Source organism: Amblyomma americanum, chromosome 1 (genome assembly GCF_052857255.1).
Source record: "Amblyomma americanum isolate KBUSLIRL-KWMA chromosome 1, ASM5285725v1, whole genome shotgun sequence".
Lineage (NCBI taxonomy): Eukaryota > Metazoa > Arthropoda > Arachnida > Ixodida > Ixodidae > Amblyomma > Amblyomma americanum.
The window spans coordinates 501,456,451-501,479,759 of NC_135497.1; the positions used below are offsets into that span (position 1 = coordinate 501,456,451).

A 23,309-nucleotide genomic window follows, 5' to 3' on the forward strand; every position below is an offset into this window, starting at 1 on the left:
TACAAAAAATTTCGTAGATATGCTAGAACGGTTGCAGATGAGTACCAGAAACGTCAGGGAATCCCATATTTGCTATTCTATACATGTTGAGATGATGCAAGAAAAGTAGTGGTAAAATGACGTTTACGGAAGGTAAAAATTGCCTACAAAAGTATGGTGGAAGCTGTGTTATCAAGCTCACTCGTTTCAGAAATGTTATATACCACATTCGCTCTGGGGCACAATAAGGGCCGCAGGTTGCGACATAAAAAAAACTGAAAACTGGCTGAAGCACATGCATCAGTGCTGCCTGTAGCCCAGGCTAAGAAGAAGCTATAAATTCACAGTTTACACAGGTGTTTACATACACATCGAAGCGTTCAACCTGATCCAACTCCTTCGAGTCGCCGGCTATTCAACATAAGTAGCCATGAAGTTCAATGTTCAGCTTTTCACACACCCAATTTTACTGTGATCAGAAAAAGGTTTACAACACCCAAGACAGAGAGGTTAGTTTGATGCAAAATACCCTAGCCTGCAGCACTTTCCCCGGAACGGAAGTTAAAGGAGAGAGCCATAAAGTGTTATAATGGGTAGCAATTTATAGATAAGATTGGTGCGCGCCTGCGACACGACGTGGCTCCTGGTAGTCCGCTTCGCGCTGTGAAGCCAAGCACCACGCCCTGCAAGAACCCAGTACAACTCGGTTGACTTAGAAGCGGCCGTAGAGTGTGTCAGAGGTTTTAAAGATTCTAGGTCTCCAGGCGCATCATATGTCACAATTTAACGACCACTCATTGAGCAAGTGCTGCCTGTACAATCCTAGTACGTGCGCTTCCTCAATGACCCAGAATCATCATATTTGTAAAAGCCTCTTCATTCAGATAAAAAAGACCCCTGTGTTTCGCATTTGATGCTATTGTCTAAGGAAGAAAAGTGCGAACTCCATACATCTGTGGTCCAGGGCTATCTCCTGTGTATGTGTCTGTCAGCCTATAGCAATGTCTTAGCATTCCAGTACCCTACGCCACACCATTCCTTTTGAAAATAAAAGTCATTGCTGTGTCGTTCAAGATAGCATGCGACGCAGACAACCGCTGAGCTCGAGGTGCAGATTAACAGTGCGTTTATTGGGCGCTTGCGCTCTTATACCAGCCACCCGGCTGGCCGGCTTGCACAGCATGGTTGCCAGTCTTGAAGGCCCTGGTTGCCAGATCCGATACATCTTTCTCCCTCTAAAAACAGAAAAAAACTAGCAGAATACAACAGCAGATCGATTCAAGCAATTTGATGAAAGTCCTTTTGATACACGAGGCGGGTGGGCTTTTTCCTTAACCGGGTGCTCCGGCGAAGCCCAGCGTCGTCCGGCTCGGAATTCATGGTTTCCAGAGGACTATGTTGCCCTGGCTCAGGATGCTCTTGAGGCGTGTGGGCAGCCGTGGCTTGATCGTCACACGTGGGGCTCGAGTTGCCCAGGGACTCCTGTGGTGCCGCAAGCCTGGAAGAGATGCACAGTCGCTAGCACTGTCTTCCGTACAGTCAGGAATGGTTTCCAGTGAGGGGTCGAACTCTTCGTTTGTTCGCAGCAGATGTTGACGGTTGCGACGAAGCTGATTCACGTCTTTTTTACGGACCATGTATGAGCGAGGGGCGACGGCGTTTTCTGCGAGGGCCTTTGTGGTCCACCCTCCCTTGTCGAGCAGCCTAACGGTGTCATGCTCGCCGAGTGCTTCTAGTGGACGTCTCTGAGGGTGGACTTGGGTGTGCTTTTTGACCTCTGGTGCCCTACGGTCTGCGAAGTCAGGCAGCCTCGCTCTTAACCTCCTGCCCATGAGTAGCTCGCACGGGGCTTGTCCGGCCTCGAGTGGTGCTGTCCTGTAATTAAGAAGGCGATCCAAAAGTATTCATTCACATATAGCGCCTTCTTGAGGAAACATTTCACCCAGTTCATCCCTTTCTCTGCCAAACCGTTTGAGCGCGGAAAACCGGGACTAGAAACAACATGGGCAAATTCAAACTGTTCTGCGAAAGCATGAAATGCCTGCGATGAAAGTTGTGGTCCGCCGTCCGTGCATACTTCAAGCGGGATGCCGTGACGTGCAAATATCATGGCCAGCTCCTCTATCACACAGTGGCTAGTAGTGTGAGAAAGCGGCTCTACTTCAGGGTAATTGGAATAGGCATCGTAGACTGCAAGGTAGTTCCGTAATGCTCGAACAAGTCCGCGCCTACCCTAGCCGACGGTAATGCGGGACAATGCCTTTGCATTAGGGGTTCACTTGGTTGCTTGTAAGCGAAACGGTGGCAGGTTTGGCACCTGGAAACTTTCTCAGTTATTTCTGCTGCCATACCAGGCCAATACATCAATACTCTGGCCATTGCTTTGCATTTTCCGACGCCCAAGTGGCCCCCGTGTAGGCGCTGCAACATTTCTTTTCTAGGGACTTCGGAATGACAACTCTATATCCACGCAACAGTACGGCTTCCACACTTGATAGCTGAGCTTCGAAAGGAGCTAGCTGACCTATAACGCTATGTCCATCTTGTAGGGCTTCAGTGACTCGCCTTAGCTCGTCGTCTTCACTCGTTTCTTTTGCCATCCGCTTGGCTGTTGTGTCGCTGACGAGAGTGGAGAGGCCGGCCGTTGCATGGGTGGCCACATTTTCTAGTTCGCTTTCAGGTGGCTCATCGCTGTCGCATCGGATTCTTGAGAGAGCATCGGCCAGAGCAAGGTCTCTCCCTAGGACGTACAGCAGAGAAATGTTGAACGGCATGAGGCACATAAAGAAACGCTGCAGGCGAGGAGGCATGTCTGACAGGTTCTTCTGGGCAATGGCTATCAGTGGTCGATGGTCCGTTTCCACTATTACGTCGACATTAAGACATTAGGTGTTATCTTTCAGCAGAATATGTCATGGGATGTCCATGTGGACAGCATGCTAATTAAGCTAGCACAAGTAATTGGGCTAGTATACCGCAATCGCAATTTACTACCACCAAAAATCTTACTGTTACTTTATAATACCTTATTCTCCTCCCGACTCAATTATTGTCACTTAGTTTGGTGTACGACAACTTACGGAAATTTGCAGAAGCTTCACAAGTTGCAGAAAAGGTTTGTAAGAGTAATAGAAAATCTGCCGTTTTATTCACATACGTATCATCTATTTCCCAAATACAACATAATTCCTGTTACCAAACTGTTTGATTATATCCTTTGCAAGGCAATTAAGAATGAAAACGCTAGCAACAGTTCATTTCTACATCGTCTAGCCAGGTTACAACCAAACACTACTACACGCCAGACACGTCACACGGAGCTCTGGAAAGTAAGGACGTTTCGCACAACATACGGCCTACAAACAATACAGAATAAACTACCCCGGTTACTAAATGATTTAAATCATAAACATATCCAACTTGAAAAGGTGACGTTCAAAACACTCCGCCGGTATTTCAACATGTACTAGGACACTTCGCTTGCCCTTCCTGTTTACTCTGTCACGTTGTTGTTTACCCTGACTGTACCGCTTGTCTGTATTCACTTTGTTCTGAATTTTATTTGAAGCAAAATGTGCTTAATTTATCTGTTACTTTCGCTAAACTCATTGCCATCGCACATGAATGTTTCATTGCTTTTGTAAGTGCTTTCTAACTTCATTCTACCACATTTTCTGTATAATTTTATGTAGTTCTTGTGAGTGATTGTAATTGCAGATGTTTTCGTGTTTTGTTCTATTTTGTTTTTGGATGAGACATGCCGTTTCATTGCGCCTATGATGCTGTCAAGTGTATAGGGGGGCCTCCGGCTTTGTCAAGCTGTCGCTTGTGACAGCTTTTACTGCGGGTCTCCCGCGCCATGTATTCATTAGGCGCAAATAAAACCATTATTATTATTAATATTAATATTATTATTATTATTATTATTATTATTATTATTATTATTATTATTATTATATTATTATTATTATTATTATTATTATTATTATTATTATTATTATTATTATTATTATTATTATTATTATTATTATTAAAATCGCGAAACCGTTCACATGCGAAGTTGCCTTGAAGTACAAATCCATCCTCTGCCTGAATTGCTTCCACTTTTCCGCCGGCGCTTCGGAGAGCAGTTGGCGATTAGGGGGCGGTAGTACTTCCATTGCGCTGGCTCAGTTGAAGCGGGGAATGGGCGTGATAAGAACTTCTGACACCATGTGTCGTTCAAGATAGCATGCGACGCAGACGACCGCTGAGCTCGAGGTGCAGAGTAACAGTGCGTTTATTGGGCGCTTGCGCTCTTATATCAGCCACCCGGCTGACCGGCTTCCACAGCATGGTTACCAGTCTTGAGGACCCTGGTTACCAGATCCGATACAGTTACCACCACCACTGCCCGATTTGCTGGTGTTTGTGTTGAAACCGAAGGCATGCCCATAAATCACGGGAAGCGAAGTACTAAACCATACCTTGTAATTTGAGAACGGTACATGTCTGGCACTTGCCTACCTCTACAGCAATCACGATAAGCCTGCCAATGTGTGTGCAAATGCTCTTGCGCTTGCAAATCAGGCGCGATTTTAATAGGGGAGCAGCTAACCAGAATCACTAGCGCCTGCGAGAGCCTTCTCTTTCGTGCCATATGTCGTATGTGCAGCCGCTGACAAAGCAATGAATTGAAGGGGATTGCTTCCAGCTCATGCAGAGAGGCTATTGTAGCATCACCGAAATTCGTAGGCGTTGTAGAGAACTTTTCTGATTTTTAGTAAATCTAGCACACTGTAGGCATTGTAGTTTCTTTCGCTTTCCCAACTTTCTCATTGTACAGCACAACGAAAAACAAGTTGTATTGCTCTGTTCTGCAGGAAATGGTGCTACGTGGTAGCACGCACTGCCACGTGGTATGAAATGGGCATGCTGTGCTCGTCAGTAAACTCTATAGCGCGTTGCATACATGATGAAACACGGTATTACAGCGACCCAGTAAATGTGAAATGGCATTTAGAGGAGCTGACATGTCAGTGCTTTGACCAAAGCGATGACACATTGTACCTGTGCTCTCTGCTGGCCCAAAATTCGCGAGCGCCGGGAATTGCACGCTCGGGATCGGCACCGAATGGCGTCGCCGACCAAGTCTGTAACTTCGCAGTGTAGGACCGCCTGGACATGAGAGCGGCAGTGAACAGCATGCGTCTTTGTTGAAGTTGTTCTGTTTATTCACTGCAATAGCGATAAAAAAAAATGTATAACACTGAGCTCGACCATTAGGTAGGAAAACACCGTTCCCCGAAGCAGAAAAAAAAAATTCAAACCACTGGCAGAAATATGCCGCGAACATAATAATTAAGACTTTGAAGACGGCAAAGTAAATTTCCTTATCGCCAGTGATAACAGAGGCTATTAAACTTTATTAAATAAATCAATGAAACAGCGCACTCTCTGATTTTTTAACCTATAAGGTGTAATCACTTATCCGATTTGTGCGTGAGTGGCCCACATTACCACAGAGCAAAGGACAGTAATACTTGCACGTTTCAACAAACATCCAAGAACAAATGCCCTCTTTGCATTATTTCATTATTGAATTAAGAGTGCATAAGCGTCTAAACACATACAAGTTAGGGTGTTTGCTACGCGCCTTTTGAAGCATAAGAGAATCGTACACCAAAACTGCAAGATTTTGCTCCTGCTCTCAAAGAAGCTTAGCAGACGCCGCATTGGCTCAGTGGTTATGGCGCTCGGATGCTGACCCGAAAGAGGAGGGTTCGATTCCAGCAGCGGCGGTTGAATTTCGATGGAGGTGAAATTCTAGAGGCCCGTGTACTGTGCGACGTCAGTGCACGTTAAAGATCTCCAGGTGGTCGAAATTTCCAGAGCCCTTCACTACGGCGTTCCTCATAGCCTGAGTCGTTTTGGGACGTTCAACCCCCATAAACCAAAAAAAAAACAGCTTTCAAGAGTGCGTTTTCATGTATGCTGGCTTGCCATGCTCTATATCGTGTCTGAAAAATTGTGCAAGAAAGTACGAACTACTAATAAAGTAACTTCCGAATAACAGCCTGAGGGGAGAGCTGGTGCGTGACGAAATGAACGGCGGCGCAAACAAGGACACTAACTAGAAAGAGACACCACATGCGCACACTACCAACTGTTTATTGCGCGAAAAGGTGGCATATTTAAACATTCAGCTTAAGCATGTGATATCGCATTATCGCTCCGAACCCAGCACGTGGGAAAAAAGCACTGACATCAGGAAAACGAGCAACCCCTGCAGATTCTGGGCAGGAGTCCCGATCAGGTGGCAGATGAAATTATTGAGGCTTTTATGATTAAAAAGAAGGGAAGCATTTGTGTTAGCGACTCTTCGATATCCCTCCGTACAAATCAAGTTTCATTTCTGGATAGTTTTTTGTGACATCATGTTCAGTGCGACTCTTCAGCCCTCCTTTTCTAGCGGCCGTCTGTGGAGTTTTTTTTTAGAATCTTTGTTACTGTCTACACCTCAATACGGATTTGATCAAGGCAGATCCACTGAAACAGCTTTTCTAACACAAAAAGAAATAATTCTCGAAGCATTTGAAAATAAAGAGATATGCATAGGAATTTTTGTTGACTTTTCATAGGCTTTTGACCACCTTATTCACCAAAAACTACTAAAGAAACTTGAACTCTACGGCATACGTGGCACACCACTCCTCCTCATCGAATCATATCTTCAACATCGTTTTCATTGTGTGCACATAGTAAATGAACTCTCTTCTCTTCAGAAAATTTTTACCGGCGTCCCACAGGGAAGTATATTGGGACCTTTACTTTTTATTCTTTACATTAATGACATTGTTAATATAAGTAATAAGCCTCAATATGTAATTTACGCAGATGACACTAGCATGTTCTTTAAAGGTAATAGTCTCGAATTTCTAGTCCCAACCATTAACAGCGCGTTGGATGCCCTCAAACACTGGAGCGAAGCAAACTCCCTGGTACTAAACGCGAAAAAGACAAAAGCAGTTGTTTTCCAAGCGAGAAATAGGGCGATCATGGCAGAGCATCAGTTTCCCATTGGGAATTCTATTATAGATATTGTAGATACGGCCAAAACACTTGGAGTATTTTTCAGTAAGAGCATGGTCTGGGACGCTCACGTTAGTATAGTTCTATGTCGCCTCACGAAATGTGTAGGAATGCAAGCAAAATTTCGGTATTTTCTTCCGACGTCAATAAAAATACTAATTTACAACACGCTGTTCCTCCTTCATTTAAATTACTGTTTCTTAGTATGGGGCAATACAACGCAGGCCAACATAAATAAAATATTCATGCTCCAAAAGAAAGCAGTCCGGCACATAGCAAACGTCGATTACCGTGCGCACACAGAATTTTTCACGCGCTTTCACATTACACCAGCTCATGACCTATATGAATATCATTTAGCACTGAGATATAAAAGTGTATACGCTACCACCAGTATACGTTCCTAGAACTATCCTGCCTGAAAGCCACTATTCCAACATATGCATTTCGAAATCAGTCATTCTGGTGCGTTCCCTTCTGTCGTACAGAATACGGACGTTCCATGTTACGCTTTGCAGTTCCACATGTATTAAATAAGCTGCTGAGTAGAGGAATATCTGTGGAAAAAAGTAGCCCACGTGACATTCTTGTCGCTTTAGAGCGGTGACTTTCAGTCCCTTTTGATAAATGTGCTGACATACCCAACATTTTTTTTTAAATATGTGTACTTGATTCTATCAATCAGTTTGTCATATTATAAAAAGCGTACAAAAGCTTTAGTGTTCATGTTTTGGGCGTACAAGTTCTTTTCTTTGTCTTTTAACAATATATGCTCGCAGCGCCTCTTAACTTTTTTTTTCTACCTCGTCATTGTTAACCAAGCTCTGTTGCTTTCGTTGTATTTTGCCTTGTAGAAGGGGCCCGGACTCCTTCAAGTGAATTTTTATCACTTTTCTGTCCGGGCCTACCTACATCTTCCTGATGTAAATAAAGACGAACTTGAACTTGAACTTATTGAGTTTATCTTTATAGTGTTTGCAGTTTTTCGGTTTCTGACAGCTTTTGCTTCATTTGTTTACTCTGCTTTCGCTAAGATTGTTATTTGATATTGGTTTTTTAGTGTCTGACCACTTTTGCTTCTCATGTAGGACTCTGCTATAGCTACGATTGTGTGACGCTGTTTTTTCTAAAAGATGGCCCCCTCCTTTAAGTTTTTTAATTCCTTTTATCAGAATCTGTTACTTTTTTTTCTGCAGGGGTTAAATTTTCTTGTTCGTTTTCCTGATGTTGATGTTTTTTTTCCACGTGCTGGGTTTGGAGCGATAACGCGATGTTACATGCTTGAGCTGAATGTTTAAACAAGCCACCTTTCCGCACGATAAACAGTTGGTAGTGTGAGCATGTGGTGTCTCTTTCTTGTTAGTGTCCTTGTTTGCGCCGCCGGTCATTTCGTACTGATAAAGTGTTTACGCAATTTGTCCTGCATGTCAGTGCCAGCCATATGGCTTACACTGAACGGCACCAGCTAAGACGTCGCTCTTCTTTTATTCGTCGTAAATTAGAGCAACAAATCGGCAGTATTGACTAATGCCATAGCCATACCGTAGCCGGTAGAATCTTCTATCTAGAGCGCAGCCTCGCAAAGAAAAGGTCAACGAAATTAGTCCGCCCCTCTTCCGTGCTCTGCTGCTAATGATTGGGTGCTACTTAGCTGATTTTTTTTTGTTTCTGCACATGTGCAGCAGGCACGTAGAATGGTCAGTGGGAGAGCATGAGAAAGTGTAACTGGGCGTAGGGAGGTAGGGTAGGGAAGTAGACAATAGTTTATCCGGCAGCGAGCGACTGCACACAAGTTCACAACTTGTCATCTTGTCAAAAGCAGCGGTGTCGACTTGCTGAACCAGTTTTGGGCTATCGCTGACGGTTTATTCACGCTAAACTGGCTTGTCTGATATGAAAAGGCATAAGCGTACAGCAGCATAAGGACGTCATTGAAATCCTATCCCCAGAAATGCTATATCACAGTTCTATATCACACTTCACTAATAACGTGTGAAGCAAAATTTTTCTCTTAAAAGATGGCTGCCAACCATAGGGCCGCTACCCCATGCCAAAGAAGTTAGAACTCTCCTGCTAAACTCGTTGTGGGTGTCCCTGTTGTATTGAATTGTCGCGAATTGTGACCCCCCTTCCAGCCGTACTTCACTTGTGGCACTATTTTTCTTCGTGCTGACTGCACGCCTTAGCTGTGCGAAATCCTAAAGTATAGCTTTACCCGGGCGCCGGTGTTTTGCTTCATCAGATTCCTGAAGTGTGTGCAGGGACGAGTTGCTTCTGCAGGATGTGCGGGAAACCGCTGACGTGGTTGATGACGACTGGCTTCTTTTGTACCACCACCACCTGCGATGTCGACCACACTTTTTTGAGACGCGATGTGGGAATTACGGACACTCTAAAGGTTTTATCTACATCTTGTAATTTACTAAAACCTTGCACCTTAAATGGTGAAGATTTAGTGGTATGCTAAACTTTCTGATGTCTTATGCCTTACATTTGATTTGTTTCTATATAAGGGAATTTTCAAATATAACTGGACGGCAATTAAGAATCCTTGCTATGCCTCTTATATAGGCAAGGAGAAGTCGAAAACCAAATTCCACTGAAGTGAATCACATGTGCAAGTAATCTTAGTTTTAAAGCGAAGCATTCTTGCGTTCATCTTCTTTCCATGGGACCCCCAAACTTCTTAATGTTGACCATTCAAGCTGGACATAGAGCACTCATGTATGGAGTGCGTGCAAAAATCTCTACTGGAAGACGTTCGTAATACAGAGCTCAAAAAACAGGGTAAAGGGTATCTATTAGAAATGATTAAGGTTTGAGGCTTTCTAGTTTCTTGCAATTTAAAGCGATCTGTAAGTAAGAAGAAAATAATTGAAAGCTCCAGCTGCTTGGGGGAATTTTGCCGCCACACCGTGTTTAGAGAAACCTCTCCAAAACGCTTGTAATGAGATTTTTATAAGAAAACTAATACACAACGCTATAGGTATATGCCTAAATTGCGAAACTCGGGGCAGCTGTTCAGCATCACCAGTTCAGCATCGCTTTTGCATCCAACGTTCTCGTTGCTATGTGGCCCACCATACACATGCCTGCATCCGGCCGGTTCTTCTTATTACTGTCGAGGATACTCGTATGGCCTACGGAATCCCAGAAACCAAGGCTGCCACACCGCGAGACCACCTTCAGTCCTGATGCGAGGCAGAAAACTGAAGCTGTGAACAACATTGGTACCTCAGCTTAAACAAAGTGATACCCTCTCTAGCGTATAACTTTCCACCAGCACCTTATACCCGCGCGGGGCTGTGCGTGCAGGGACTCGCTCCGTAACTAAGCCGCCGATTCCACACCTAGCGCCAGAAGCGCCATCTCTCGGGCCCGCCATAAATTTGTCTAGCACGGAGAGCACCCACCCGATACACCGCGACTGTGTAGCACTCAAATGTGTATCACCTGTAAACTTCTTGCAAGGATATACAGCAGCTCTAAAAATTAACGCATATTTCTTTCGACAGCACAAGCAAGATAGGCTTCTTTTTTTTTTTACTGAAAGGAAGCGCCAAAAGCTTATGTTTGTTTTTCTTCCTTCAAATCTTACCTGTGATGACATAGTACAGCTTGTACGAATTAGTAATGCACTTCAAAAAAAGTTACCGATTTTTTTTACGTTGAATTCATTAAACGGTCTCCGGATAGCGTTCCCCACGCGAAATGTCAGAAGGCTCACACGCACCCCGTCAGGACCAGGCTGAGCAGCAGTGGCACGATGATCGTCAGAGACTCGACAGGGATGGCTTCCTTCGCAGAGTGAACCACCCGGAGGGCTTGGGTGACGCTCTCGAAGCTGCGAAAATCGACTCGCCCGGTGGCTTCGTGGACGTTGTCCAAGGTGGGTGGTAAAGGTGCCGCTACTTGTGCTGCAAAGTAATAGCGCAGTTGCGCTATTCAGAATCTGGCAACAGGTGAGAGTAATTAGGCTTCACTGCTGCTCGCTTTTCTAAACGCCTACAAAGCTCAGTACACTGCTGAAATACTGCTGATGTAGACGGGGAAGTAGAAAAGAAATTGTACCGCGAACCGCGGTGGCTGTGCACTGTGGGGAAACGTTCGCACAACGGGCGTTTTTCTCCTTACCGGTTTTCTGCCTAGATATAATGACCTTGCAGAGGACGTTTCTTCAGAACAGTTTAATTTATGTCGACCCCGTTTATTTTCTTGCGCCGGCTGCGTTCTTATGAAGGAAAAACGCTAAGACGCCCGTGTGCTGTGCGATGTTAGTGCACGTTAATGATCCATAGGTGGTCGAAGTTATTCCGGAGCACTCCACTACGGCACCTCTTTCTTCCTTTTTTCTCTCACTCCCTCCTTTATCCCTTCCCTTACGGCGCGGTTCAGGTGTCCAACGATATATGAGACAGATACTACGCCATTTCCTTTCCCCAAAACCCAATTATTATTATTATTACTTTTTAGGACCACAGGGCAGATAAATACTTTTTTTTTCAAAATGCTGAATTATAAGTTAATTGTGCCAAATTTTCTTCTAACTCTAGATATATCAACGAACGCTGCAACATAAAAATTCAAAATCAAAATGTATGCCTCTCGCAATCAAGATTATAAGAACGTTTCGACCTCTACCACTCTGCTAGGAATGCGATGATTGTTGAGCAAGCCTTCTGCCACATTTTCTAAACTCTGCCGCCATTTAGCAAGATTCTCAAGAAAAGCATATACTACAAAACAATTTTCTGAAGATATAACAGTTGAATATTGGTTGAGTGGTCACAAAATTATTTTTATATACTTAAAAATTTCATTTGTGCATATCGAGAAATAAAAAAAAATTGAAAACACCCATCCTTTCTATACATAGTCTTTTTTTTATGCGGCACAAGTGGGTCATAAGCGAGGAAAAACTTGAGGTCTGACGGTCTGCTTTCTCCCTTCCTTACTGAAATAGTGACTTCGTTTTGACTGATCACCTAGGCACGAAAACAAAAAAAAATGTGAAAGTCCTTCTCCATTTGGCGGCAGTTGGGCGCGCGCACTATACACACAAGAAACAACTTAACACTTTGAGATCCCCTATTTTTACCTACCTCGTACATCAAGGTTTACTTCGTAGAAACGGTTCCTGTTTCTGCCGTTATTACACGATTCTGATATAGAACCCCTACTGGCGTTAGAGGTAAACTGTCCAGGAATCTTTCCTATCTATTGCCGCGACGTCTAGAAAGGCCTCATGCAAAGTGTTCGAATGAGTGAATCCTCACGAGGGTCATGATAGGCGGTTAGACGCCGAAGTCCAGGGACGTCTTCGGCTTGCCTATGCCAGATGCCCAGCAGGACGAAAGGCCATGGCTTGTGGTACAAACCAACGAAAATCGCAGCCAGCAGCGTCCCAACGCAAGTAAGCAGCAAAATCATGGCGACCCGTCTTGTGTTTTTCTTCTTCTTCAGCGCTTCTTTTACTTACGTTTTTAGTTTATTTTGCCAATCTAAATGTATTTTTACTAAGCCTCGCACGGCGGCCAAATGCGACTTCTGATATTTTGTTTTATAAGGCCATAATAATAATGGCTACCGTCTATGGATACAGTTTACCGCCGTTTAATGCGTTCTATCGGGAGCAAGAGAGAGAGTGAGAAAGAAGAAAGCCAAGGAGCTTAATACTATATGGTCGCGGATATTCAATAATGTGGTAAATGTGTGAATGACTCTAAGTGGGAAGCTAATACAAGTATAATTATGTTACACTCCTTAGCATATCGCATATTGGGAGTGTAGTCTGTTTTGCCTTCCACGTACCAACTAAATACGGAAGTTCTAACATCACGACACAGTGAGAATTCAGGAAGAAAAGAAGTGTAGGGCAGTCTGTTGAAAATGTGGCGGTGTGCTCATGAGCGATTCCCTTTGGAGGAAGATCCACTTCATTAACATTGTAAGTGTGCACTATCGACTTATCCAAAGCAAGTTGATTGATTTATTTTGCCCTCAGGGCGGAAGACTTCAGAGGGAAGGGGAGAATACAAAAGGTTATTATGAAATCACAAGTACAGAACAAGATCAGAGGGCAAGATATCAAATAAAGAATGCAGGTACTGCGCAGAGAGTGTAGTTGGAGCAAAGTGTCATCTTCAGAAGCTTCAGCAATTGTAAAAAAACCAGCGTGTAAAAAGCACACCGCTTACAATATTTACTTGCAAATCATGCAGCGTTGCTCGTTTTGCCTCGCCACCGTTCTAAACACCTCAATAGAGAAAGAAGTCGCATTCTTACGCCTCCGAAGCTTAGCTCTTCATTTTACTCTTGAGATAAACCTGGATGAGTTTTTTCCTCTTTGGATCTGTGCCAAACCCTGGCTAATCCCCCACCATGGGTATGCGCCATCGTATTTGAGACAACAACAACAACGACAAAAACAGCACTTTCAGGAGTACAGGCGAGTCCTACGGAATGGCTGTACGTACTTTGTTCGGCGACTGTGTAAGAATTCGTTCGGACTTGGTTGACATATGACGAACCTCCAGTCGCACTGTCCGTATGGTGACCATTCAGTTCGGGCCGAACAAAACAGAAATAGAAAATGGTAAAACAGCGGGGAAAATGCGGTATTTACAATGAAAACGATGGCTAGGTTTGAAGATTCTCGAATGTCTCAGTGATGCTTCCACCACTCTCTATTCTGCACGGGTTTCCTAGCAAGAACTTCGTCCGAAACAGCAGTAGTCGGTGCGCGCCATTCGCCTCTCCGTTGGCGACGCTCTCGATGCTGGGGCGCCTCCGTCGTCAGTTGTACCTCGGCGGTGGCGTTGAGGCGCTCTCCATTACTTTGCTTCTTTCTGGCTGCTTCAGGTTCGATTATCTTTAGTTATGTAAGCGGTGTAGTTCTCTTTCGGCGAAAAAGCAGTGCGTGTGTATGCGTGCGTGCGTGCGTGCGTGCGTGTGTATGTCTGCGTCACCGTCACCGTCGAGGTGTGCAGCTGGTAGCAAGGCTGAGAACTTCGTCAGCATCAAGGCGCAAACGGCGAGGAGGCGCTGGACTATGCCACGTGTGGAGTTCGCTGACCTTTCCGCGAACTCGTTGATCTTGTATTCGCAAGGAAAGCTGCTCCCACGGGGTCGGAAGTCCCCAACAAAGGGGCCCGTCTCATCCCTGCCGCCCCTTTGTGCAGCGGACGTCCTCGTTTACGCCGCGCCGTCACGGGGATGACCCGCCGGGAAAAACGCGAACCAAGTACAGCTAACGACATGTGGTTGTTAGGGGGTTGACGAGGTTTCGGGGGCGCACGAGATATTAGCCGAGTGACCGGAAGCCCACTATTCCTGTAACGACTGTCTACTTCCCTTAACGACTGTCTTCTCTTTGTTGCTGTCAACAACCTGAGTCATCGCCTCGTCGGCACATGTTTCTAGCGTCTGTGGTGCCGTGGGTGGCGTGGGAACGGAAGTCGCATTTGTGTTGTTTGTGTAGTTATTCGAAACCTCCTTCCCAAATGTTTTAATCAGACCTTTTTCCCCAATCTCTGATCAGCGGGCGGACCTTATTTTCCTTTCCCTAGCCACTGATTGGCGAGATGGGTCGTTGGTTATCTTATTGGTTGCTGTCCCCGCTAAGGGCGGAGACAGAGGGTTTAAAACCAAGCGCTCTGGGTTGAGCGGGAGCTGAATTCGTCCGATCCACGATTTAGTCATGTAAATAGTTTTCTCCTTGCTTTGTTTCTTCTCGTTTTTTTTACCTATGTTGGAAATAAATAGTTAACCTTCTCCTTTCCTTGAGTAATGTGAATGTTTGCGAGTAGAACCACCGGGTCATCAAGAAACTCCGATTTCATCTTCAAGTAGTTTCCTCACATCACCACCTGAAAGCGGAAATTCAACTGGCACAGTCGGCACAGGAAACTCAACTGGCGCAGCACATAGGAAACTCAACTGGCGCAGTCGACACAGGATCTCAACTGGCACAGTCGACACAGGATCTCAACTGGCGCAGTCGACACAGGATCGCAACATCTTTCTACTCAAGGCATTGGACGGAAGGTGAGAAGAACAAGTTGGTGGACAAGCTGTTTGTCCTAAAGGAGAAAACGTGAAGCTGCGTCGCAAGACTGACGTCGAAAGCTTCAGGATCACGGGTCGAGTTCGAGAGGACGTCGGAGGCTCAAGTCAGCTAGGAGCTGAAGGAGCCGGGCAACAACAAGCCATCGAGGGTTCGAGTCAGCGAGCTGCTGAAAAGAACCAGGCGTCCACATCGAACGGGTTCGAGTCAGCGAGCTGCTGAAAAGTAACCAGGCGACCAAGTCAAGCCAGTCAAACGAGGCAGGAGTCAGCGAGCTGCTGAGAGATCCAGAGCTCAAGTCGTCCGCATCGAGGAGCCCGTCGTCATCACTGAGGACGACGAGATCACCGGGGCAGAGAGCAACCAGTAAGGTGGGATACCTTTCTGCTTTCTCCGAATTCACCATGTCGGTGTAGTGTTTAGTGCTAGAAACAATAGCACGGAAAACGGAGATGGCTGCCGTACGGTATGATCAGGAGGGCAGGATGCGACGTGTTGAGCAGGAGGAGGCTGAACAGCTGAGTGAAATTAAAAATTTGAAATTCCAAATTGAACTAGAAAAGAAAAACCTTGCACAGATGCAATTGAAATTAAGGCAGGGGGCGAAAGTTGATAGCGAGGTCTTATTCGCAGCAGTTCAATGTTATACCTGCATGAAATTTGGACACTCGATGATTGACTGCCCGAATTCAAAGCAAAAACAAGATGTTCCCGCGGTGAGGACAGATGTGTGCAAACTAGCAGCTCAGGTAGAGATACTGGCGCCTGATAAACCAAGCTCCCAGTCGGAGATGGCTGTTGATAAGCTCAGTCAACCAGATAGGGTTGACGATCTCGCATGCCGCAACTTGGAATCCGAAGGTCAACATTCGGAAGCCTGTGTGGATTCAGGGAACGAAATAACAAAACGGGAATGTGTGGTTCTCCAAAGAGCACAAGCTGATCTAACGCTGTGTGCCGTGCCAGAACAGATCGCTGAAGGCAGAGAGGCGTTAGAAACTTCTGTGAAGCACGCGCTGTCAGAGCGAGCATATATAGAGCTGACCCAGGAGGCGCAGGAGTGGACTTCTCGTGAACAATAGTTGAACATTGTGCAAGAGCAGGTCGGAGCTAACTCTGAAGCGGCGGGAACGCGCGAGGAAGAGGTAAATCAGGATATGATAGCGGGCACACTCCTTGCAGGTGATGGTAAGCTAGCTGCCAAAGATGAGTTGGTTAGCCAGCTGGAGCTGACACTGTGCGCAGTGACAGCAGATGTAGCTCCAGGTGTAGGGAAGTTGATAACACTTGAGACGCCCGCGCTGCTGGAGCAGCCAGAAAAGGTGAAGCTGCAGGAAGAAAATGAGAAAGCTGATTTGAAAGAGCACTTCATAACACCACGCGAATCTGTTAGCGACAAACCTGAGGCTTCAGTAGAGCTTCAAGCAGATCCGGAAGCTGCAAATGTGTCTGCAGCAGATTGGGAGTTACCAACGACAACTGCAAAGAGTTTCACAGCAGGTAGGGAACTCGGAGATTCGGATACTGCATTCATCCCTGTAAGTCTAAACATGAAGCATAAGACCTCATTACCAGAAGAGGGGGAGCAAGCTGGTCAAGGTAAATGGGAGAAAAGATTGCTTAAGGGCATGGTTTTCTTTGAAGAGAATGCCGGCTGCCAGCCGTACAGGCAGCTAGCGCTACCTGAAGAGCGATGTAAAACTGCATGTGAAGTAGCCGGTGACAGGCCTATCCCAACTGTGAAATTCAAAGAGGCAGAGAACGCAGACACGATGGCAGCAGCAATCTTGGTAGAATGCAGGGAGCTGGTGAGCTTTGTTGCTTTTGATGAAAACGACGATGTATACCCGATAGCGGCGGTAGCCTTCACAACCGGCGCCGTGCCGGATAAATTGGAATTTTGGTCCAATCTTGTGGACAAAGCTAAAAGGAAACATCTTCTTTTTCGAGATGTAGGTGGCTAGAAATCATTCTGCCAATTTGGCGCACCGATCTGACATGGTGGATTCTGGAATGTGCAGATTGGTGTCCGAACCTTGTGTGCACGGAACGAATTGAGGCTGTGTATGTGTGTGTGCCCAATGCTGCTTGGAACCTTGTGGACGGACTTTAATGTCACACTGACAGCAAGTGTCCGCGTGACATTCTTGGTTGGGAGGTGTGGAGTTCGCTGACCTTTCCGCGAACTCGTTGATCTTGTATTCGCAAGGAAAGCTGCTCCCACGGGGTCGGAAGTCCCCAACAAAGGGGCCCGTCCCATCCCTGCCGCCCCTTTGTGCAGCGGACGTCCTCGTTTACGCCGCGCCGTCACGGGGATGACCCGCCGGGAAAAACGCGAACCAAGTACAGCTAACGACATGTGGTTGTTAGGGGAATGACGAGGTTTCGGGGGCGCACGAGATATTAGCCGAGTGACCGGAAGCCCACTATTCCTGTAACGACTGTCTACTTCCCTTAACGACTGTCTTCTCTTTGTTGCTGTCAACAACCTGAGTCATCGCCTCGTCGGCACATGTTTCTAGCGTCTGTGGTGCCGTGGGTGGCGTGGGAACGGAAGTCGCATTTGTGTTGTTTGTGTAGTTATTCGAAACCTCCTTCCCAAATGTTTTAATCAGACCTTTTTCCCCAATCTCTGATCAGTGGGCGGACCTTATTTTCCTTTCCCTAACCACTGATTGGCGAGATGGGTCGTTGGTTATCTTATTGGTTGCTGTCCCCGCTAAGGGCGGAGACAGAGGGTTTAAAACCAAGTGCTCTGGGTTGAGCGGGGGCTGAATTCGTCTGATCCACGATTTAGTCATGTAAATAGTTTTCTCCTTGCTTTGTTTCTTCTCGTTTTTTTACCTATGTTGTAAATAAATAGTTAACCTTCTCCTTTCCTTGAGTAATGTGAATGTTTGCGAGTAGAACCACCGGGTCATCAAGAAACTCCGATTTCATCTTCAAGTAGTTTCCTCACATCGCCACCGGAAGGGGAAACTCAACTCCACGGCTCTCGCAGATCACTGCACGGGCCATACGGCCGAAGTTCCGGCATTCGATTCCATTATAATCCAGCTCGAATGGCCGTGGGCCGAGGAGGTACATGGTAGTGACGACTGGTAGCCGGTGTCGGAAGGCTCGACGCATGGTCACTATACGTGATGCTTGGTTCCGCGTTGCGACCGCGAGAATGGCTCCAAATGCGCTCAAGAACACTGAACGCATTCACACACGATTTCTTTCAAATGTCAACAAGTCGCCGTCTGTGTGAGCACCTGTCAATGAATGAAAAGAAATTCACGCGCCTTATATAACCGCCTTGAGGGTTGGTGTTCTAGCGAAGGGCATGCGCAATAGAATAAAAAAGCAGAAGCACGCTGTCGCATGAATTATTGGGGCAATGACGATAAGCGAAGTATTCGGAAAGTATATCATCACCCCGTAGTTTTCCGCGTTTCTAAAAGGCAAACTTTACGTCTTATCGTCACGGGCGCTGTGACATAAGCAAGCGTGAAGGGGAGGATAAGGGGAGAATGATTATGTCTTCGTGCAAATCTCCATAAACTTTGTTTTCTATTTATTATACGTTATTCCGCCCCCTCTTGCTGATGAATGCATACAAACTGACTACGCAGGGCTATGTCAACAAACTAGCCCAATCTCTAAAGGTTCTGATATCAGTCTAAACCTAAACGTTTAGAAACAAACCGCCATGATAGCCGCAATCAAGTTTTTTTATTTTCATTAGCGAATCTTGCTTACTTTTCTGACGACAAACCAAAGCAGTATCTGTAGTGATGACAAGCGTTTCCGCGGTCTCCTCTACCGAACAATCTTCATGATATACCGATACCCAGGGAAACAAAATCTGTTCTCGTGTGCTTAGACAAAAGTGTATTGACCATTTTTTGAACTTTCCTCGTCGTAAGAATGATGCCCAGTACGGTTTCTCTTGAAAATCATGAAAGCTTGGTTGGAGGTGGAAGTCCACCTCTAGCGGCATCGTGCTTGCATTAGTTTTCGTTGTCTTTCGCTACATGCGCAAATGACACATATGATTTATTTTTCACCAAATGATTCAAGCAGCCTCACATCTGAAATAAAAAAAGAGCATTTCATGTATCGGTGTATTGTTTATGGGGGTTTAAGGTCCCAAAGCGACTCAGGCTACAGAGGACGCTGTAGTGAAGGGCTCCAGAAATTTCTACCACCTGGGGTTCTTTAATGTGCACTGACACCACACAGTACACGGACCTCTGGAATTTCGCCTCCATTGAGATTCGACCGCCGCGGACAGGCACCGCGGTGGCGCCCATTTCATGTATCGGTAATACCGCTGCTCTTTCGTGTATCAAAGAACTGCTAAAGGAAGTAATCGCCAAGTCCTGCCTTGTGTGTGTGTGCTGTCTCCGTCTTCTAGCGCCTGTACGCTTTTTGCCTAAACCATGTCATGCTACAACCAACTAGCTCAAATCAAAGTCTCGCTCTAATCGCCAAACATTATAGTCAAGCCCTGACGTCACCGTTCTTGAAGGCACATAGACTGGCCCAGTGGAGTGGTCCGCCCCACAAATTTGCTGTCCTGAAAAGATCAGTTCTCAAACCATGCCCCACATTAAAGATGTATTGCAGAGTGAATGCGCCGACGTTGCTGGTTGCTTCAGTCTTTCAATAATAATAATAATAATAATTGGTTTTTGGTGGAAAGGAAATGGCGCAGTATCTGTCTCATATATCGTTGGACATCTGAACCGCGCCGTAAGGGAAGGGATAAAGGAGGGAGTGAAAGAAGAGAGGAACAAATAGGTCCGTAGTGGAGGGCTCCGGAATAATTTCGACCACCTGGGGATCTTTACGTGCACTGACATCGCACAGCACACGGGCGCCTTAGCGTTTTTCCTCCATAAAAACGCAGCCGCCGCGGTCGGGTTCGAACCCGGGAACTCCGGATCAGTAGTCGAGCGCCCTAACCACTGAGCCACCGCGGCGGGGCCGAACTCGTTTTTAGCACAAGTTATAACGATGTATGAATGCCATCTATGGACCGGGTGCCTGCCACTCGAAGACATGCGCGCTCTCATGTCCGCACCGGTGCTGCTTCCAAAGTGCATGGAACAAGCCACAGGCCTCGTTGGCGTGCGGTACCAAATAGCAGCAACGCTTCGAAGAAAAGTAGCTCCGCTAGAAGGCTGAATATTAAAGCAGCTTCCTCAGCTAGAGGGACAGTTCATCTGCGTCGCTTTTCTCTGTCATGCATTCACGAATACATCCAGCATCTTGAGACACGTGCAACGAAGACGCAAATATAGTATGTGTAATAATGGGATGGTTTGCAAATGAGCTCCTGTACGCTTTGGAAGAAGTGGGTGGCCGGAGATGATGAACTGGAACCGCTGCACAGTGTACATGACAGTCCTAACATGTGCACGTTGAGCACTGCTTTCCTCCCGAGGATTGGGGAAGGAGGGCTTGAACTGCAGAAGCAATCGTGCAGAATATGCCTCACTGGAGCACTCAAAGCAGTCTATCAACCGAGACTTCACGCAGTCGCACACATTCCAAGCGGAGGTACTGCAGGTTCAGGACCTGTTGGAAGCGCATCATAAGCTCCCGCCCGGAAGGATATTAGGCGCCGCTACTTTAGCTCGTTGACCAGTCCACACGTCCCTAGGTTACGACCCACAGGAGGGCAAAAGGTGAACGTCCAGAGCATCATGAACTGGACGCCATTCCGGCACTCTAGCAGGTCCGTGCCACTGCAGTCATTGCCGAAGGAAACAGTTGATTCAATCTATTTCGTGCGATTCGTTAAGTTCGGCAACTGTGAAAACCAAAATGAGCGTCATGTTGGAAATGCAACTGGCTGTATTGAGACTATCTTTCGAGCCGTTAGTGGATGCCTGGGTCTGCATATTTGGTGCAGTTACTGCTAACAACATCCGGTCTTAAAGCACACTTCAAGGCATCATGATAGTCGTTTACGCGTCCGCTTTTACGCCATAGTAAAGGGTCACGCCTGCCTCACAGAGGTGTTGGAGCAATGTCACCGAGGTTAACGAAGCCGCCAGGAACAAGAAGTAAGTTGACCGAGCAGGTATATGGAAATGACGAAGGGTGGCCGGAAGAAGAATGCTGGTCGCATGGTTACAGTACCTGTTGCCTGGTTTCACAATGTGACCAAGAATTGCTGAAAATACGCCCAAAGACTCTGCACGCTTTCACACTAGCCGTCTTTCAAATGTGAAAAAGCCACCGTCAGTGTGTCCGCCTATCAATTATTGACTACAAAATCTCGCCTTATTTATGTTTCTATAGGGTTGGTATTCTGTCAAAGAACATGCGCAGTTATATCATAAAGCAAAAGCAAGCTGTCGCGCAAAATCTTAATGCTCTCGCGTTAAAATTCAGAGAAAATTTAAAAGCGAGAATAATGGCGGCTCCATCAAAGAACAGCGCTAGCTCAATGCAGGCAGACCTTTCACGGCAACAGTCTATTATATTTCCGACAACTCCACCCAGTGTCTCAACTTTAAAATACAGACATAAAAATATAGGTGCGGTGGTTCCGAAGAATGCTGTTTCACAGTTTAACATCGAGCAAGAGTTCATTAAATTTTATAACTAAATGACGTTATCAGATCATTAAAGTTTAACAGGACGGAAGTTTCAAATACGAACTTGGACAGATACACCCAAGTTACGCGGACATTTCAATAATATATGTGGCTTGATACCAAACATCAGCGTTTCAAGCTTAGGAAAGAAAGGGTTCCAAGATAATAAACTAGATGACGGCACCAGTACCAAGAAAATCAATTCGTGACAGCCGTAGAGAAAAGAGGGTTCCACCATAATTGATTAGATGGCGCCACGGGTACTGAGAAGTGAACACACAGGAACAGCCGGATGTATGAGGAAACAGGTGTCTGGTATGCTACTAGATGGCGCTACGGGTATCAAAAATGGAATATACTGCTAAATGTCTGCTTCACTTGCTTGAATTTTCAGGGGCAGATTCTTCAGGACGCCTGATGTCCCTGTCGCCAGCCTTTTGAGCATTACTTTGAAGAAACATAGAACAAAGGAAAACAAGCTAGACATAATAAAGCAATTTCGGATCTCTGCTAAGCTCGGAGGAAAAGCGAGAAAAGTAGATAAGAATAGCAGATAGGAAGGACGCAAAAATATTTAAAAAATGCGAGGAATACGGCGGGTATTTTACAACCTGCCGCGGATGGGCAAAATCACCATCACAAACCGTCACGTGGTCATCATTGAAGTGCCCGGTGCAAATGTGTTCTTGGATGCAACACAACATTCGATTTTCGCAAAGAACCGGGAGTAATTTTTCTGCGTCTCACGTACGCAGAAATTGCGCTGTTATCAGTGGTGTTGCCAGTGCAGAAGCATCACAAGGTGAGCGGTTGACCACAATGACGACAAATTATTAACGGTTTGACAATACTGCACCCAGAGAGAACTGACACGACATATTAAGGCTGCCTTCCGTTGAGGAGGCGTGTTCGATAAATCGTCCCTAAGATACTACAATTAAAATTATAATAATTAGATTTGCTCAACCTATATGTCCGATCTTCGCTTTCCTGACGGCTTTGTCCAACTACCTCTGTTAAAGATTGCACTTGACCAACCTCCTCAATGAGCCAACTTTTTCCTAAGCTTATTTTTCCTGCTGCTAGTTTACACCGCAGTTTCCTTTGACATATAGGTATATCAAAGTTCACATTCCCTGACCATCTGAAAAAAAATATTTTCCCGGCTTCTCGCTCGACGTAAATATACTGGTTAATTTGCACACGCACTGCTCCTTTCAGTTGATTCATGAAAATAATTCAACAGCATTCGAGGACGTCATTTAATTCCTCCATTGTTCAGAACTTCAGATGTTTGCATGGAAAAAGGAAACACGTGCAGTGCGACTAATCTCTCTGACTAAATGGTGCAACAGCAGTACTCCTATATTTTGGGACTGCTATTGCGGTTCAACCTGTTCTAGATCTCCAGCCTTCTCAAAAAATTAAAAAATTCTCGTGATATTTTGCAAGAATGATATCAGAGGTTCTAATTGAGATAATTTTTTACTTCACGTGTATGATGTTTGCAAAGGTCTTAAAGCTATTCACTTTTACTTATGCGACTCTTCATGCTTAGGTTGAGTCTCGATTTGATCTTCTTAACGACTGCCAAATGA

At 45.7% G+C, this 23,309-nt stretch overlaps 1 protein-coding gene across 1 annotated transcript; it reads right to left on the minus strand.

The window, feature by feature from the left end:
• Positions 1-1,244: 1,244 nt before the first annotated feature.
• LOC144105824 (uncharacterized) lies at positions 1,245-12,488 on the minus strand. The gene is made up of 6 exons (XM_077638878.1): positions 12,327-12,488; positions 10,784-10,967; positions 9,266-9,390; positions 5,029-5,136; positions 2,545-2,719; positions 1,245-1,854 (listed from the first exon to the last, which is right to left on the minus strand). The coding sequence occupies exons 1-6, from the start codon at positions 12,478-12,480 to the stop codon at positions 1,356-1,358; spliced, it is 1,245 nt and encodes a 414-aa protein (XP_077495004.1). The 5' UTR covers positions 12,481-12,488; the 3' UTR covers positions 1,245-1,355.
• Positions 12,489-23,309: the final 10,821 nt, after the last annotated feature.

Bases quoted from the DNA above. Each gene is read 5' to 3' on its own strand.
- LOC144105824 (XM_077638878.1), bottom strand. From the start codon at position 12,480: ATGATTTTGCTGCTTACTTGCGTTGGGACGCTGCTGGCTGCGATTTTC. The intron at 5,137-9,265 runs GTAAAGCTATAC...TCTCATGTCCAG, and splicing joins AGCAAAACACCGGCGCCCGG to GCGGTCCTACACTGCGAAGT. The intron at 1,855-2,544 runs GCGAGTCACTGA...TCTTAATTACAG, and splicing joins AGTGAAGACGACGAGCTAAG to GACAGCACCACTCGAGGCCG.